The sequence below is a fragment of the Babylonia areolata genome, chromosome 5, assembly GCF_041734735.1.
Source record: "Babylonia areolata isolate BAREFJ2019XMU chromosome 5, ASM4173473v1, whole genome shotgun sequence".
NCBI lineage: Eukaryota > Metazoa > Mollusca > Gastropoda > Neogastropoda > Buccinidae > Babylonia > Babylonia areolata.
Genome location: NC_134880.1, coordinates 31,365,706 through 31,384,663, shown reverse-complemented (window position 1 = coordinate 31,384,663; position 18,958 = coordinate 31,365,706). Strand labels below are relative to the sequence as shown.

Here is an 18,958-nt window from a genome sequence, read left to right as displayed (position 1 = left end):
GATTTTGATCTGACCAAGCTGTGTGATTTGCTCTGCATCAAGCAGGGCTGAAATCACCATCATGTCAAGTCAAACAATTCTTGCTATCATCAAAGGGAGAAAATAAAATGACAGCTCTGCAATATGAGAGTACACAAATAAAAAAAACCCAAACAAACCCAAAACATACAGCACACTTTCTCAAGTAAGCTTGAACACAAAAACAACAAACTTTAACAAATGCATAAAACAAAACACAACACACAAACAAAAAAAGAGGGAGGCAGGGGGAGCGTGTGCAAGAAGCAGCATGCATGATCCTTTTGCCAGTCTACTCAACACCAAAAGCCCCATTTCTTGCAAAATCAAAATGTGTTTTCTTTGCAGTTAATATGGAATCTGCTCTTTGCAGTTAATATGGAATCTGCTGTAATTCTGCTGTTTTGTTTTCTTTTTTATGCACTATGAAGTAAAAAAAAAAAAAAACTAATTAAAAAATGGTTTTGTCCTGAAATGTTTAATACGAAATATTTCTTTGCTGAATTTTCTGAGTGTCGATGTGAGTATCTGGGCATGCATCATACATGAACGTGTGTGAATCTATGAGTACAACGAAGAACGCCAATGAACTGTACATTGTTCTCCCAATATTTTGTTTCAGGTTCCAATACTCCTGAACAACAAACAACAAACCTCACATATAGATATGACATGCAGAGGACATAAATGAACACCATTCCTTAGACAGTGTGGTGAAGTAGTGTTTACATACAGTCGTCTTTTCTTTAACAAGTCAGCTCACTAGACAGCAACAAGTGCTATCACTTTCCTGGGTACAGACTGTAAAGAATCACACAATTTATATGAACAACATTAAAATCATCATGTGCAATTATAAACTTTTTTTATGTTGCTGAATAAACTTGTTTGGTGCAAAATCAACAACAACAAAAAACAACAACAAAAAACAACAAACAACACACACACTCAAGCACTATCATACATAGGATATAAAGAACAGGCGAAATGTGTACATGCATACATTGATGGAAGCAGCATTTACACCAATGTGAAATACACTGTGTGCTGTGTAATGCTGACCACTCACTTGTTTGTTTTTCACAGCCTCCTCCAGTTCCTCCTTGAGGGATTCTGAAACCACAGTGGGAATCACAATGTGCTATCAGCCAACACAACCATCCTTAACAAACTATTTCAAAACTATGGCATGGGAATTACTTTTTCTCAGTTTAATCAGAAACCAGTATATGTAAACATTATCATATTTACACTCAACTAGTTATTGACCCCTTAACTGCCTGGTCTGTTAAATTAACAGAGCTTTCTGAGCCTTCTGTGACACCTACCTCTGTTATATTAATGGAGGTATTCCATCAAACATTTGTGCCTGTTTAACCCCTAGGCTGCCTACATGACGAGATAACTCGTCATCGCAAACATGTACGCTTCGTTGCCACAATGACGAGATAACACATCATCGAAATATTCTGACTTTTCCCTGGTTTGCATTCAGTTCGTTGACAAAAATACTGGTCACTTCAGCTTGGGGAATCTTTCTAGATTCTATTCATAGCTAGAAACACCGTCTACGTCATGAGGCAGTCCTTTATTTGAACGTTTTGGTTGGGTTACTGTAGCAGTGTTTGCCTCACTCCTCTCCTCGCTCGCTCAACAAAATGTCAGACTGACGCCGTGCTCAAGACATGCAATCATGGCGAACTAAATGAACCAAGACGGCTTTCTTCAGCTGATGCTCAGAAAGAATTGAAGTGTAAATTTGAAGGAGAAGACAGTGATGAACATCCATAGGACGATTTGATAGAAAATAAAGGGAGCAATCAAGAGAGTGGCCAAGATACAACTATCAGTGAGTGATGCCGGCTGTACAGCTGTCGCAGAGACAGAAAGTGACTGAATTATTAGCAGGACACAGTGTGAGCGATTTTCTTGGCACTCAGCCAACGCGGTCTGATGAGAACTGGATAAAGTGACCATGTGAGAGGGGTGAGGAGGACGGGGGTGGAGACTGAGGGGGCGTGGCCCCACATCCATATTATCACTTGGAGAAGACACAATACATTGTGTATCTATCTCTTTAAAAAATTTTGTTGTTGTTGTGGTTGTTCTAGTATGATTTTGTGTGTGCGGATATCTATTTGTCCAGAAAATATGATATTTTAAAGCAAATTACCTGACTAATGTTTGTAATGAACAAGTTGAAAATGTGACAAAAAACAAAACATTGATTTAAAAACAACAGCATGTCACTAAAAATATATAAAATGGGAAAACATCATGTGTTTTGTATTCTTTATTCATTTACCTTCCACAAAATATATACTTTTATGGGTCTTTCTCCAATTAAAAAAAAAAAGAAAAAAAAGCACAGCATTTTTTGAAAATTTATACCTGTTTTTGGGGAAAAAACCCTGGCAAATATATTTCACTTAAATCTTATTTTCCTGGTAGGGAAAGGGTTAAGAAGGGGGAGAACCACTGACTGACATATATAGCCTCAGGAAAGGTTCATTTAAGTGATTTTCTTTTTCCAACAGACCAGTCATATGGTTCTCATGAAATCTTTTCTCCCAAGAACTGATACCCGTCTTCTTCAAAATATCAACAGGATGATGGCATCAGGCTCCCAATCCTTTTAAACATGTGAAAAAATTATGAATGAGGTAGACAGTGATGATGAAAACTTGCACAATGATTCAAATGATAATTCTAATGAAAAAGAGACCAAGGCTTATTACTCGGTTTTTGTTTGTTTCTATGTTGAGTTGCAGAAATATTCACAAATTTTAAAACATGTAATAATTAACTCATTCAGTACCTATAAGATGTTCATATTCTGATTTTTCTTTCAATGGAGTTTTGTCCAGTGAATATAAACATACTCTGAACGATTAGTTTGATATGTCTGGATGAAAAAAACAACAACTCCACTATTTACATAAGCATATATCTGGTGGAGGACTTCTTTTTTCTTGATAATGATTTGCTAACTGGACAATATGAAACAAATTTGGCTCATATGCAAAAAAAAAAAAAGGCACCGAACCTTTGTCAAGCAAAGACAGTGGTCTCAGTCAGTGGATTTACACAACTTTGCAGGCTGCAAATGATTATGGACAGGTATATATATATTGATCTCTGATGAGTCATTTGGACATGAAGATTATGACAATGCAGTGACAAAACTGACATCAACATTCAATGACTGGTCAATCTCATCTATCAGTTTTGAGCAGATGACAGTAACAGACCGAGATATGGGCAATTATCTGTAGTTTGGGATTTCCTGCATTAATTCCCACAAACACAAAAAGCTACATTAGTTTTAAAGCATATAGTACAGACACAGTTTTTTCCTCTCGACATATAGAATATAGCTGACTTAAAAAAAGTGTCAGCAGTCAAGGGGTTAAAAGGTTTAAGTGGTTGTCTTTCTGAGGATATGATAAACTGGAGACCTGATGTCCTGATGCACAGTATGCACTTTGTATATGTAAAAAACCCCAACAAAAACAAGAGAGGCAAGGCCTTCAAGACTCACTTGTGATACACTTAAAAAAAAAAAAAATCTAATCGTTAAAATGTTTTCTGCATTTGTTATTATAAAGCTTCGTGTTTAAAAAAAGAAAAAGAAAAAAGAAAAAAAAGTCCTAACCAGATTTGAACCCCGTGTGTTCGGGTGAGAAGAAACTGCCTTATCCATTACACTATCGTGGCTCCTTAACTGACGTTCTAAAATTTAACGTTTGAACAAACTTTTTTAAAGGGCGATAAATCAACTGCAGTATTCGCAGTGAGAACGCTGTTTAAATCATATTATTCTGGTGTATCTTGGGCCTTCAAAAAATCTTTAAGGGCAATAAAAAAATTCTTTTTAATGGCTATCGCCGCAATCACACTGCAACATTTAGCCGTTTTCACTAGATCTAGATAGATGTACAAGTTTAGTTACACCCGCCGGGAATGTAGTACGACACGGTCGATTCAATTTCTCATTTATGTTCATTCTAGTTTTATAGTTTTAAAGTTGATATGAAAATTGAGTATTTTGTTAAACTAATAACATGTAGAGCCAAGTACAAGTACTTCTAAACGTTGTAAGAAGTGAAAAGGACTTCATTTTGAGAAAAGTCAAGACTGGAAATTTTTTCATTTCATCGTGATCAGTTCAAGGGTATTAACTCAAATGGTTTACAATTTTTAACTGTGAATTCCGACTGATTCTGTGGATATTTTTATGGCAGTTTGGGGCATAATCCAGTAAGTGATGAGGCGTTCACAAATCTTTCTCTGAATAAATATTTAACGGTCTCCTTCTCCAACTTTCCATCACATGTTATCGTGTATTGTCCATTGAATATAGGATTGAATAGGCAGGTCAACAACTTGAAACAAAATGGCGTCGTTCGCGTTCACGAAGAATATGAGCACGTGCTTTGAATGTGTATAAATATGTGTACGCAATTGATTTTTGCCCATGACCTTCAGGGCTCAGCCAACAGATTTGTAAAGTCCACTCGTCGTATTGATTTTAGTATTTTCCGAAAAAGACCACTTGGGCGAATGAACATAGTGAAAGCCCTGTACACTGAAAGTAAAAAGCACCCAAGCTTTTTATGTATTGAGTATAATTTCAAAATGTAATGTTTAAGATGAGAAAGATCAGTTTAAAGCAAATGAAGTCCCCTAGCATTAATTACAGAGTAATTTCCCTTTTTTACTATCTGCACCAAAAACGTTAGCAAAATAAATAAAACTTCCATGCTTAGCAAAAGAAGTTCCTGTTTGAACAAAAAATGATAATAATGACTGCTCTTGTTGTTGTGTCAGAATATCAGATCAAAGTGCCAAGTTTAGAGAATAGAAAAAATATAAATATAACAGTAAATGCAGTCTGCATATAATAAGCCTTCATTTTTTTTTTTTTTTTTTTTTTTTTTGGTGCCCATCCCAGAGATGCAGTATTGTTTTAAACAAGATGACTGGAAAGAACTGAATTTTTCCTATTTTTATGCCTAATTTGGTGTCAACTGACAAAGTATTTGCAGAGAAAATGTCAATGTTAAAGTTTACCACGGACACACACACACACACACACACACACACACACAGACAACTGAACACCGGGTTAAAACATAGACTCACTTTGTTTACACAAGTGAGTCAAAAAGCCCCCAAAAATATGGCAGCAAGAGAGCTGACCCTGGCAAGCGAGCCTGTGATCAAGAGAGAGAGAGAGAGAGAGAGAGAGAGAGAGAGAGAGAGAGCTTGAATTGGAATGTTTTACTGAGGGTAAAAGGATAAGCTATAGGCTTTTTTTGACCATGCCCCAAAAGCAACAAGATAATAAAATTAAAAATAATAAGTGAGGTAAATAATGGTAATAATAATAATAATAAAATGAATTTATATAGTGCCTATTCTCTAAACAAGGTTCTAGGCGCTTTACAAAAATAAGCAAACACACACACACACACACACACACACGAGAAATACACAAGAACATCTGAATGGTGTGGCGTTGTTCTATATTAGTTTAAAGATTTGGATTTTCAGGGAAGGCTTGAATGAAGTTAAAGAAGTAGAGTTCCTGATTTGCAGAGGGAACTGGTTCCAGACAGCTGGACCATGAAAAGAGAAAGAACACTGACCAAAGAACTTTGTTCTGACAGCAGGGATGCAAAGCAGACAAGTATCAGGTTGGGACATGTTTGTGGATGATATCTATAAGATATCTCGGAGCAGTGCCAAAAATAATATGAGAAGCAGACGGATGCAAGTTTGTAGCTGATTCTGTATTGGACAGGCAGCCACTAAAGAGACTGTAAGAGAGGCACAATGCAGTTCCGTCTTAGTTACTTGCAGACCATCCTGGCAGCTCTGTTCTGGAACTTTTCAAGAAGGTACTTTGGTGAACCGGCCAGGAGACTGTTACAGTAGTCAAGCCTGACAAGACCAGTGAACAGACCAGTGTTCTTGTAGCTCCAGTGGAAAGAAAATGTTGAATGGAACCGATTTTTTTTTAATTTCCAAGAAGGCTGCTTTACTGATATTGGATACATACTTCTTGAAAGAAAGAGTAAGATCAAAGGAAGAATAAAAGGGAACATTGTTAGTGCCAATGCATATAGACACAGAAAGAGAAGGGTTACTCACGAATTTAGGGAGAGAAAGGAGTAAGATTTCCATTTTCCCTTCATTGAATTGTAGTTTGTTCAGTGTCCTCTATTGCTTTGGTATGAAATGCAGTTTTGGGTGCTTGTAGTCATGTTGTTCAGTTAAAAAAAATGCAACCTGATGTATGTAATTACGTGTCATCAGTGAAGCTTTCATGTGGCAGTGCATGTTGGCTGATCACAACCAATATAGGGTCTGATGTACAAAATGAATAGAACTGGTCCAAGCACTGAACCATGTGGGACCCCACATAGATGCAGAGGAATTATGGCTGTTGACAGAGACAGTCTGGGACTGGGTAAAGAGGTATCATTTCAGCCAGTTTAAAATTGTGCCTGAAAGGATGAAAGAATTTTGAAGTGTAAATAGAAGGATGCCGGGATCATTAGTACTGAAAGCTGCAGAAAGATCCAATGGAGATAGAAGAGATATTTTGTTATTAGCAAAGGAGAGAAGATGGTTTATGACTTTGAGGAGGGCTGTTTCTGTACTGTGTCTAGCCCTATAAGCAGGCTGGTGTGGATCAGTGAGATTGCTGGCATATAAGTAGAAAGAAGATGAAGAAGAAAATGGAGAAGAAAAAGGAGGAAAAAGACAACAATAAAAGAAAAAGAAAAGAAGAATGAAGAAAAAAACAAAACAACATAGACTTAGTGAAATCATAATCCTAGCATAGAAGGTGAGAAACAAATCAAGTGATAATTTCAAAAGAAAATTTTCGACCTAAATACATATTTTTCTCATAACAAAAAAACAACAGTTATCAACTTGCAAAAATTACAAAGAGAGAGAGAGAGAGAGAGAGAGAGAGAGAGAGAGAGAGAGAGAGAGAGAGAGAAAATGAATGAAACTGTTTTAATGAACTTTGTCCATGGACCACAATTCAAAACCAGGGGACTGGGGGTGGGCATGGGAAGGGGTATTATAACACTTGAATAGATGACACAATATCATAATGTTCATGGACTTGACATTAATTCTACTTAATTAGGTCTGAGTATATGATTTCTCCTTTTGATCGCATGGAAAATAAATTTTGATACATGGAAATTTCTCTGCTTGTTGTTTGATCGGAGAAGTGAACTAAGAGACATGTTTAAACAGTCTTGAAGAAATTTTGTCCGTAAATCATTATATACAGAACAAACAAACAACAAAAGGTATTCATCTTCTAGCTCACCTTGGCAAAAAGGACAATGCTTTAAAACATCATTTTCAGTGTACCTATTAACATTATTATTTAAAGGAAGCACATTAAACCTGGCCTGAGACAACGCCACTCTGAAACAATATTCATCAGCATTTGTTATGGTGTTTTTTTTCAAATATAATTTTAAATGATCAGTAGCACGAATATCTGTCTCTATCACTAATAGTACCCGACCATTCTTGAATGAAGATATCTATAAGTCTTTGCTTGAAAGTAATAAGAAATCCTTTCACATCACCAACACCTTTTTGCAACCACACAAAAACACAAAATTAAAACCTGTTGTACATAATATTTCTCTAACTTGAGAAGATCAACACTGTTTTCCATTTAGATCTAATCCAAGCAACATCTGATAAGCCATGTATGGCAGTCTATTTTGATCCATCTGTAGTATTCTAAACCAGTACCTTTGAACATTTAAGAACGAGTTTACAAATAACTGATATCTACCAAGATCACCATAAACTACTTTGTTTGGCGTTTTCATCGGCACTCCCAAGAATCGCTTACATAAAGCGAGAGAGAGAGAGAACAGAAGACAGAGAGAGAGAGAGAGAGAGAGAGAGAGAGAGAGAGGTTGCTTCAAAAGATAATGTCCATGAAACTGCAAATGAACAATCACAAAGGCAGTTTGTATAAATATATATATCTTTGTGAACAGACTAATGACTATGAAATAATACTTTCATACTTTCTGGCAACTGAGAGATAACAATCAATTTTCACACAAAGTTTATACTCACTTTCTCCGGACTTGAACACGCTGCAAAGGAAATCATTTCATGTTACACTGATACACACACATATGAATATACCTGTGTGCAACTTGCCATCACCACATTTCAGACATCCACATGCCCACTATCTTTACACACATACACATGTGCAGCACAGTCACATTTGCAGGAACCCTTCCTGAACATGCATGCATCCTAAACTTTCTAAACAAACACTTACTATTCCTTTTTTCCCTATCTAGTCATATTCATTGCTACCATGAAAATACCTCTCTTCTAAAATGCTCATATTTCAAAACTGACACTAATTTTTTTTTATAAAATAAATATGACAAAATAAATTTGGGATTCAAAAACACATGCATGTACCCCTCTCCCCCCAACACACACAAAGACAATATGTTGACCAGACCCACGCTGCAAAATCATTCCACATACATTCATCCCATCCAATCAAAACTCACATCCTGCTTCCACATGTAAAACGTACACCTTCAGCCATATATTCCTACACTCAGTTACTTACATTTCACCACTTACACACATATAGGAATGGTCACAAAGTCATAGGATGCACACTTTATCTCAGCATTGTGCTAAATGGTCATGGCACAATACAGCCAGCTTCAGACTCAGCAATCAAATGACTGTGCCAGAGCAGGAATGTTTTTGTTTATTTCTGTTTGGCAAACTCATCACTTTTTAAATAATATCCCCCAAACACAAATTTAGTCATATTTTTTTTTCCTTCAACAGTATTGTTTTCTGAGTTTGTGTATTCTGAGATATGTACCTGAAATAGCCCACTTGTTCTACTACTAATTTTATCCATGAATAAGGTGCACGAGTTAAGGTGTAGAAAAACAAATTGCCATAGTTAAATGTCCTATCAAGTCTGCTAATACACAAGCAAAGGTTGAGATAAAGAAGACATTAAAGGGACAGAATGCAAAGCACAATTCAAAACACTATCACCTTCATCTTGTCACTGATGATAGCTGCCACATTGTGACATTGACTATCAGTGGCTGACATCAAAAGCATGAACACACACTTACGTGGAGGGGCCATCACCAGAAGAAGAGTCACCATGTCTGACATCTAAGTTGTTTTTCAGTGAGGTAATCTGCATCTCCAGGTCAGACACCAGCTTTTTCAGTTCATTTATTGTGTGCTCCCTGCAACAATAAATGCAATTCACTAAATCTAGCTCCCTCCACAACACATACAACTACATATACTTAAATATACATATACTTATTGACTGCTACTGCTAGTAAATATGATAGAAAGTTCATGTTTTATCAAAAAAAAAAAAAAAAAAAAAAAATGAAGGCCCTGCAAAGGGCCCAAACAGGGTGTCAAAGAAATGCAGATCACTAAGTGATTCTTTGTCAACAGATGTACAGTCTGGGGTCTATTTCCATTCTGGCAATGCTTCCACTATTTGTTGACTCATGCTTTTTATCATGCTATAGATTAATGCTTTTGTCGTGTTGTCAACCACACAATTCCTTGCACTGTAAGTGAGCAGTCTGAACATTTGTTATGCTTTTAACCCAGGGATTCATCTGAGTGTAAGAAGCTGGACCAACAGCATTCGAAAATGAACAAACCATTTTCAATCAAATCAGCACCTTGTCCGAACAATATTTTGCCAGATCAGACAAGAAATCATTGTTTATGACTAAGATGCTTCTAATCACCTACTCTGATGGTCTAAAAAGCATTGGTAAAATTATTTCAAGCCAGTATGAATGCAGATTATCACCAATTCTGACAAGTGTTTACTTTCGCACTGTGACAGCGACTTCCTGTTAAAGGGAACTAACTCTGACAAGTCTATTTAATAACCATGCTGCAAAAACAAATTCAAGTTGCTGCCAGGGCAAGGTATGCTGACTTTCACAGTTGAAGCCATCCAACACATCTGACCAAGGCACGCTCGTATTGCAAAACACACTCCTGAAAATGGGACAATTCCATCTAATGCAGCCTATGTTGATCACCATTTCACTGTTTTACAATTCTAATATAGATCTTGATGTTCAGATCAAAGTTTTGAACTATTCTTGTCTTCACAACAACTTCCCAGTTTGGAGAGATTATGATAATCACTCCACACAAAGAATGATTTTCAAAAACCTCTTATTTCATGGCTGTTTTCTTTCAAATCATATTGTTTATTCATGAAAAAAGCACCCCCACCCCTCCTTCACACAAAAAAGAGGTTTTTTTTAGCTCTATAAAAATGTAGTGCTCATTTGTGCCAGACAGTCTTAGTCACATCAAATCTGCATTTTAGTTGAGTAATATTCAAATATTCACATCTGTCAAACTTTAAACCTCTTCAGTGACAATCATTATTTTAGCTTGTGCTTCTTATTTGCCAAGTAGTTTTTGATTGCGAAGGATAATAATACACCAAAAATTCTAGCATGCAAACTACTGCAAGAAAGTATAAACAAACCATACTTTTCTGAAGGGAAAATGGTGAGATTGTCATTTTGTGATAGTCTGAAATTTATTTACAATCAGAAGCTTACTTAACACACTGGTTAGCAATGAGTGAACCATCAATGTGAGAAAAACAATTTTCAAATACTTTCTGTATATATGTTATATTGTTAGTAAAAGCAGCTGAAATGAACCTAGAAAATATATGAAAACTAATAACTAAATGCATCACCATACCTTACGTGCACATAGTCATGAACTATAATCCAAAGTTCTGGCATTCTACACATTTTCAGCCCATCATTCCAGTCTGTTTCTTGGCAATTGCAGACGCACACACACACACATGCTAATGCACACACACTTCCTTCATGTGCCATGCCTGCCTATGCCATGCCACTCACCTCATGCTCAATTTTTGACAATATCAAAGAGGTTAACCCCTTGCCTGCCTTGGGACTCGAGACTTACGTCCCTTTTGTTGCACTGTAATACGTCTATAGGACATGACTATGATGTCAAATTTTCATTAGCAATTCATGATTGATGGTTTAAAGGAAACAACCTACTTTGTTTCTCACTGTCTTCTAGAATGTTTGAAGATTGTTTACATCTCTTGAACTTGTACAGCCTGGATTGTATAACTTACAGGCATATGAAATTCCTAAGTCACTTGCATACATGGTTGGTCAAAATGGAGGTGTGTAGCAAAGGTCAATCTTGGCTCATTTTTTGACTGATCAGTGTAAGTCAATAGCAGGGCAGGAGTAATATGAACGTGAACTTGAACCATTTGGCAGCCCAAGTACTGTCATTCTACTTGTGTAGCTGGGAAAGGAAGGGGGAGTGGGAGAGGGGTGGTGAGTCGAACTGGTCACCAGTAGGATGGGGGGAGGGGGAGGCTCTCCCAACCCCCCTCAATGGAATTATAACAAACTTATCATGCACTTACAGCACAATGTATGAACAGTAGTTATGACAAACTTATCATCTACAATGTATGAACAATGTATGAACAATCATCAAGCAAAATATCAAGGAGATATCTTTGTATTTGAGGAAGTGGTGCACTTTTTCTTTGCACATAGGTGAAACCCCCCAGTTTTTGCTCGACACATGGGAATGACGAAGTTGTTAAAATGTTTGGCAGGCAGGGGGTTAACAGTGAACCAGTTGGCTCACAGTGCAGGGGAGGGGGGATAGGAGTGAGTACTGTTAAGAAATTTGTCTGCAGGAAATAGCTGATCCTCTTCTTTGATCAATGCCAGTGTGATTTCCAAAAACCATGCATCTCTAATGATTCGTACAACACATGACATTGCTCCACCCTTTCATCAATATCTCCCTCCCCAAAATATGGGGGCAGGTTGATCTGGTCAATTCTGGGTCAGTTACAGATCTATTCCAGGCCTCCTGTCTGCTGGCAACTTCTTGCTCTGTAACTAGCTCCCTCCTTCCTCCTCCACCCCTCTGCAAATAATTTTGCTGTTTCAAGCCACAAGAGCCAGAATGTGCTTTGTCATCAGCCACCTTGAAAATTTCTGAGAGGGGTACTGACAAAGATATCCAGTAATTACCATACAGAGCGTGAATGGTTGTTGCTCCTCATAGATAATGGAAGTAGAATTATCAAGCTGACTGGTGGTTATTGGTATATATCAACTTTAAAATGTAACTGTGAAAAATCCTGAAATGACATGGACATGTATATATGTCATGGGGCAAACAGCGAGGCAGTTTTGCTGGTGTATAAATAATCATGTCACAACAATGAGCGGTCTATATTTGGGGAAATCTGAAATCCTATGAAAAGTAAAAGAGTTTCTGAAAAACCAGGTACAAGGCCATCACACCACTGGTTGCCTCACAGAAAGAATAACAGAGAGGGGAGTGGCCATAAGTCTAACCTGAAAGCTATAGCTCAATCATTTGCTAGTCAAATGAACATTGGCATCTCAAATGAACATTGGCATAATTTTCAAACCAACAATGTTCAGATTTCTTCAAAATGGAACTGGGTCTCTCTGGGCCTTCCCAAATACATCAGTCTGAACAACACTCTAGAAACATTCATGGACTCAGATATCTTTTTCCACCCATCTCGTGGCAAATCTGTGGCAGTATGTGTGTGCGTGCGTACATGTGTCATGGAAGGTACATGTGTGTCATGGGAGGTAAGTGTGTATGTATGTGTTGTGTGTGTGTGTGTGTGTGTGTGTGTGTGTGTGTGTATGACCATATTACCAATTCTTACTAATTTCACCTAGTCAAACTCATATTCATGTACATATATAAGTTTATAGATTCTTACAAACACACATGCATACAATTGTATACTATCACAAACACAAATTTGTATCCCATCACACCACACTTGCTCATTAAGACCCATACTTTTCAAGACAATCCCTCTCTTTACTTGAAACAACCCGTAAATTTACATATAAACATAACATCAATATGCATACACACATCATATTCATTTTATGTATTTTCATAGGTGCAAACACAAAGAAATGTTGAATGCAGACTTTAACACACTCATGGTGCAAAGGAACACATCCAGAAAACTGAACTGATTATCACTGACTTGGCATCTGCAGTGTCTTTGGTAGTGCGCAGTTTTCCCTCCAGACTTTCTATGGTTTGCTCCTTGTTCTCGATCTCTCTCATCAGTTTGTGCAGCTGTCCACTCATCTGTTGCAATTCTGCCCCCACATCCTCCAGTGACTCCTGCACACACATTTAATTTTTCATTTCACATACACAGTGATGGTTTACACAAGTTTATGACAAACTAATCTGATATCAGTAGTTTAAACACTGCTTCTCCAACAGAAAAAAACAACAAAAAGGAGGATGCTGCCTAGTTTGCACCAGACAAATGACCATCCACTTGGAGCAAAATCATTCAACATTATCATCATGCAACTATATGCCCCCACATCAGACTATGATGATGACCAGATTGAAGAATTCTACATCCAGCTCTAAGTGGTCATCAATAAGGTTGACAGAAAAGACATCATCATTCAGAGTGGAATGCCAAGAATGTTAGAGATGCCCAAGAAGACTAGAGGAATTTCTGCAGCTCTGAGTGCAATGAGAATACAAGACAGTCAACATCACAGCCAGATACACTATATCCTTGTGAAGAACAGGAATAGGGCTGGCATCATCAGGGCCAAATACAAGAATGTTCTCAGGAACTGACACTGGCAGAGAACACAACCTTGTTATGATGAATTTTAAAATATGACTGAGGATTAACAAGAAAGCAAAAAATAACTCAAATTCAACCCTGACAAACTGAATGATTGTGACACAGTTAACAATTCCAAGCAGTCACAGGAGGAAAAATTTGCACCACTACTTCTGCTTCAAGAAGATCTTATACCTCTCACAAACAATTTCAACCAAGTCATGACCAAAACAGCAACAAATGTTCTTGGGATAAACCACTGGAAATCCAAGCCATGGATCACATGCAATGTCTTGGAGATGTACAACACTACAAGAAGCCTAAAAACATAAATGAATACTAAGAAAAGAATGGAGAAGTATGATGATGTAAACAAGAATATTGGTTAAGGAATGAAGAACAGAAAGGAAAATTGCATTGAATAACAGACAGTGTGAATATTGACAAAAACCTTGACAATAATGACACAAAGAAAGATTTAAAGATTGTAAAAGACAGGAAGAAAGTAAAGTCAGCACCATTCAGGACAAAGATAGCAACGTATCACAGGAACAAAGCATCATAAAATGGTGAATTAAGTACTGCTCTGAACTCTGAACACACAAAGCAAAGGAGGTGCAAGTGAGTAGAATTATTTAAAGTGGTGGTGAGGCAGTAATTGAAATCCTAACAAAATATGATACAGTAGAGAATGGCCCAGGCCACATCACCTAATCACCAATCATCCCCCTTTCTACGAAAGGAAATCTCCAACACTGCTGGAACTACTGCACCATCGGTTTGATCAACCATACTGGCAAAGTAATGCTCAAAATCATTCTGAACAGATTACAGTCAGAAGTAAGTGCCACTATTGCTGAAGAACAGACCAAATTATGCAAATGCAGAAGTACCATTAAGCAGATCTTTAACCTGTGTACCCTTTGTAAAAATCACCAGTACCAGAACGAATTCTCTCACATCTTCATAGACTTTGAGATGGTGCTTGATACAATGATATAGTCTTGCAGCAGGAACTATGGACCACAATGAAAAAAAAATAATCGCAAAACTTATTAACACTATCCAGCAACTTTATTTCAAAGTGATCACTGATATGCTCACACAGGGTGCTATTGGACAGCGGTTCCATACTTCGTTTTGGAACCCGTCAGGGCTGACTTCTATCTCTCACACTGTTCAAACATATTCCTGGAATGCATCATGACTGACACACTTCAAGATGTCAGGATGGTCAGCATAAGAGGAAGAACCCTCACAAACATCTGATTCAGAGATAACATTGATGGCCTGGCAGGTAGTGAGCCAAGCTGGCTAAAAGACTGGACGAAATATTAACAACACATGGTATGGAAATCAGTGACTAAAATACCAAGTTGATGGCCAGCCAAAACACCACAATCACTGCTGATATATTTTTTCTGGGACCAAACTAAAAATTGTTCAACAGTGCACCTTCCTGTGACCTACCATAGGCAATAAAGGATCCAAAACAGACATTCTCTTAAGTGTAACAAAGAAAACATCAGCACTGTCCAGACTGAAACCTATATTGAAGGACACACTATCAGGCTCTTGCATGCACAGGTTTATTCTATCCTCATGTATGTACATGAAACATGGACCTCACTGCGGATTGGGAAAACAAACCCTCCCCAAAAAACCCATGGAAATGTTTTATCACATGACACTGAACACCAGATACACTGATCACAACACCAATGAACAAGTGCTCCAAGCCCTCAAACAGCACATTGAACCAAGATCTGAAGATTTATCGACATCAGTCAAGAAAAAAAAAATGTTGGCATGGAAAAATAACAAGATCCAATTGCCTTGCTAAAACAGTCCCCCAAGGAACTGTTATGGGAGGGAGATGGAGGGGACAACAAAAACAAATGATAGACTGACAACCTTGCAGAATGGACAGGAAAACCATTTGCAGAAACTCAGGCTCTGACATACAACAGACAGAACCAGAAGAATCTGGTGAACAGTTCTTCTGTGAGACACCCCAATGACTCTTCACAGAGTTATGGAAGAAGAAGAAGACATATTCTGCTGCAGTCCTGTTCAAGGATTTCTGTCAACTATCAACTGCATTATGGAGTCTTCTGAGCCAGTTCTAATCAAAGACTGCACATGAGATTTAGTGAACAGAACACCAGAGCAAGACATAGCGATTCTATCCCAGGGGAATTCTTCACCTGTGCTGCTCTTGGCTGCCAATCGCTAGGAATATCTGCATGATGTGCCAGAAGAAGCTGTCCAACACTGGATCCAACTTTCCTACACTAGAGAAAGCTTATTTGAACATTTTCTGCACCACCTGGTTGTGTGAGAAAACTAGAAATGTATCCTCTTTTCTGAAGAAGAAAACAACAACAATTATTTCCTTTCACTTTTGACTTGTATGTTTTCAGCATGTGCTGTCCTTCATCATTGACTGGTTTGAAGGTCAACATAAATATTATAAAGTTCTTTGGTAAGAGGAAACCTAAAAGAGTTATTGACCTTTCTTAATAACATTACTAAACATTAAGACTGGTTTGTCTCGTTTTCTCATCTTTTGAAATATCTTCAAGGTTTTGACACAGCTAGAGATTACTATCTTTATTTAATATATGTACACCAGAAAAGGAAAAAATATTATTACCTGAACAATAAATCATTTTCTAAATGTTAGATAATAACAGTTTCAGAATTCAATTGTTATGACCAGTCAAAAACCAGTTTCATAATTAAATTGTTGTGACCAGTAAAAAAACAAACAAACAAATTTAATGTTGGTTTCAATGTTAAATGGAATTAAAAAAAAGAAACACACCAAACAATGAAAGGCCAATGCTAAAACTGGAATATATATATATATATTGTTATGACCAATCAAAAACCAAACAAATGTAATGCTGGTTTCTATATTAAATGGAAACAAACCCACGCAATGAAAGGCCAATGCACACACTGGAATAGAAAGGCCAAATGACAAGCAGATGCATTCCTTAACGGCTAAGCAGTGAAAAATCATGATCTCTGGAGAATATTTCATGATGTTTGTTATATTTTTGTTCTGTTTCTTTCATCATAGGTTTCCTTGTTTCTTCATTTCTTGACACACAAAAGTCTATTGGTTAACTCACTCGGGACGACAAGTTTTCTCCCTTGCTTTTCCCCACAGACGGCCCATTTGTAAGGGTTTGGAAAAAAATTACAAAAAATACAAAATACTGTGTAAGAAAATGAAACTTTCAGGACTGGTTTATTACATGTTGAGCTATTACATATAAAAAAAATCAAATTTCTCATCTTATTTTTACAGTTTTGCCATATGTAGAAAATAATGCCAATTTTTCACCCCGAATCACCATATCCATGCTCGCTTTCTGCATTAAATTCGCTTTCTTCTTTGTCATCATCCACCTCTTCAATGTCCGACCCTTCAGTTTGTAGCATTTCGAGTACTTCGGCAACCCTAAAACGTTGCCGTCACTGCCTTGTTCGCTTCACAACATTCTGAGAACAGCCCGCTTTGCTAACAGGCTGGCACGCGAGCAGACCACCAGTCAGTGACTTTGTCAGCGTGTGTGCGAGACAGGCCACACATCCCAGGCTGACCAATCATACTGTTCGATTGTGGCGTGACCCAGAATAGCGCACTCTGCTTGGCTAATCACAAAATCACGTGTACAGCGCATGATGGAATTTTACTTTCAGAGAATGCTATTCCATTCCTTCGTCCGAATCCGAATACGTTTTGTGTAGGAATGCGTGAGCATACCTTCGTCCGGAGAGAGTTAATTTGACAAAAGCAATATATACACACCACATGCACAAATTGTACAGCTCTCCAGACACACACACATGTCCACACAAACAGCTGTTATCTCTCTTCAGATGGAAGGTGGCAGAATGGTTAACTCACTCCGGACGAATAGTTTTCTCCCTTGCTTTTCCCTATAGATGACCCATTTGCTAGGGTTAGGGAAAAAAATCACAAAAAATACAAAACATAAAGTAACTGAATGAAACTTGCTGTACTTGATGCACTGACCCCTCTCCTCACATCTTGTGTATGCCCACCCCCATTCCTCTTCACTGCCCTCAGAAGCTGTGTCACTGTCATTGCCTTCTTGCTGGTAGCTTTCTTCACTGCAGATGCTTTATTCAACGTCTTCATCACCTTGTCGATGTCAAAATCTTCAGTTTGAAGCATTTCAATCACTTCAGCAGCAGTAAAAAGCCGCTGTCGTGATACAGTTTGCTCCCCAAATTTCCACTTGTATCGCCTGCGACACCATTTTCAATATGTATGCAGACTAGCTTGCCATGTGGGGTGTCGAGGTCAAAGGATTGCCGGCAAGTGTGTTTTACAGAATCACACAATAAAACTTTCCATTCGACCCTTGACATGTTTGCAATGCCCGGTGTAGGTATGATTGTTATGCTACCCCATGAGGAAAACGTGGAAAAAATTTTAATTGACAAAACCACTGCAGCGTTCCAGACGACAGAACGCTGCCTTACGTCCGGAACGCTATTGCGTCCCATCGTCTGGAGTGAGTTAAGATACTTATCTGCTAATACAGTGTTCATGAAGGTCTGAGTATGATTCACACTTTCACCCTTTCTCCCACGTTTGACTAGAATATCAAACTGACAGTCTAGTCATTCTGATGAGACTATAAACTGAGAGGTCCCATGTGCAGCACACACTTTGTGGACTGAAAAAAACAACAAACCCCATGACAACAAAACCCATGACAACAAAGTGCCGCTTTCTGACAAAATTGTGCAGAAGAAATCCACTCTGATTGGTACACAAATTATATATATATATATATGTCTGCACTCAAGGCCTGACTAGTGTGTTGGGTTATGATGCTGTAAGGCATCTGCCTAGCAGATGTGGTGTAGTGTATATGGGTTTGTCCCAATGCAGTGACGACTCCTTCAGAAAGTGAAACTGAAACTGAAACTTCTCTTCAGTTAATGTAAGTAACGTTTTCTGGAATCAAACAAGCAGATGTACGATGCCTATGAATACAAGCAAAGTAATAAACATAGGATATAAGTGTGAACATTACATGGAGCGTAATCCAAGTAATATAATTTTCAGATTATGTTTGATGAATACAGTTACTATGATTCACTGAT

At 37.7% G+C, this 18,958-nt stretch overlaps 1 protein-coding gene across 7 annotated transcripts in view; it reads right to left on the bottom strand.

Annotated features, from left to right (window-relative positions):
• LOC143282022 (uncharacterized) overlaps positions 1–18,958 on the bottom strand; it is a 231,484-nt gene that overhangs the window by 51,668 nt on the left and 160,858 nt on the right. For all 7 annotated transcript variants that reach the window (XM_076587446.1, XM_076587445.1, XM_076587443.1 and 4 more), the window contains 4 exons: positions 13,193–13,335; positions 9,204–9,323; positions 8,152–8,171; positions 1,088–1,131 (listed from right to left, as the gene is read on the bottom strand). In XM_076587446.1, the coding sequence (XP_076443561.1) occupies positions 1,088–1,131; positions 8,152–8,171; positions 9,204–9,323; positions 13,193–13,335 (327 nt within the window). The remainder of the gene's footprint in view (positions 1–1,087; positions 1,132–8,151; positions 8,172–9,203; positions 9,324–13,192; positions 13,336–18,958) is intronic.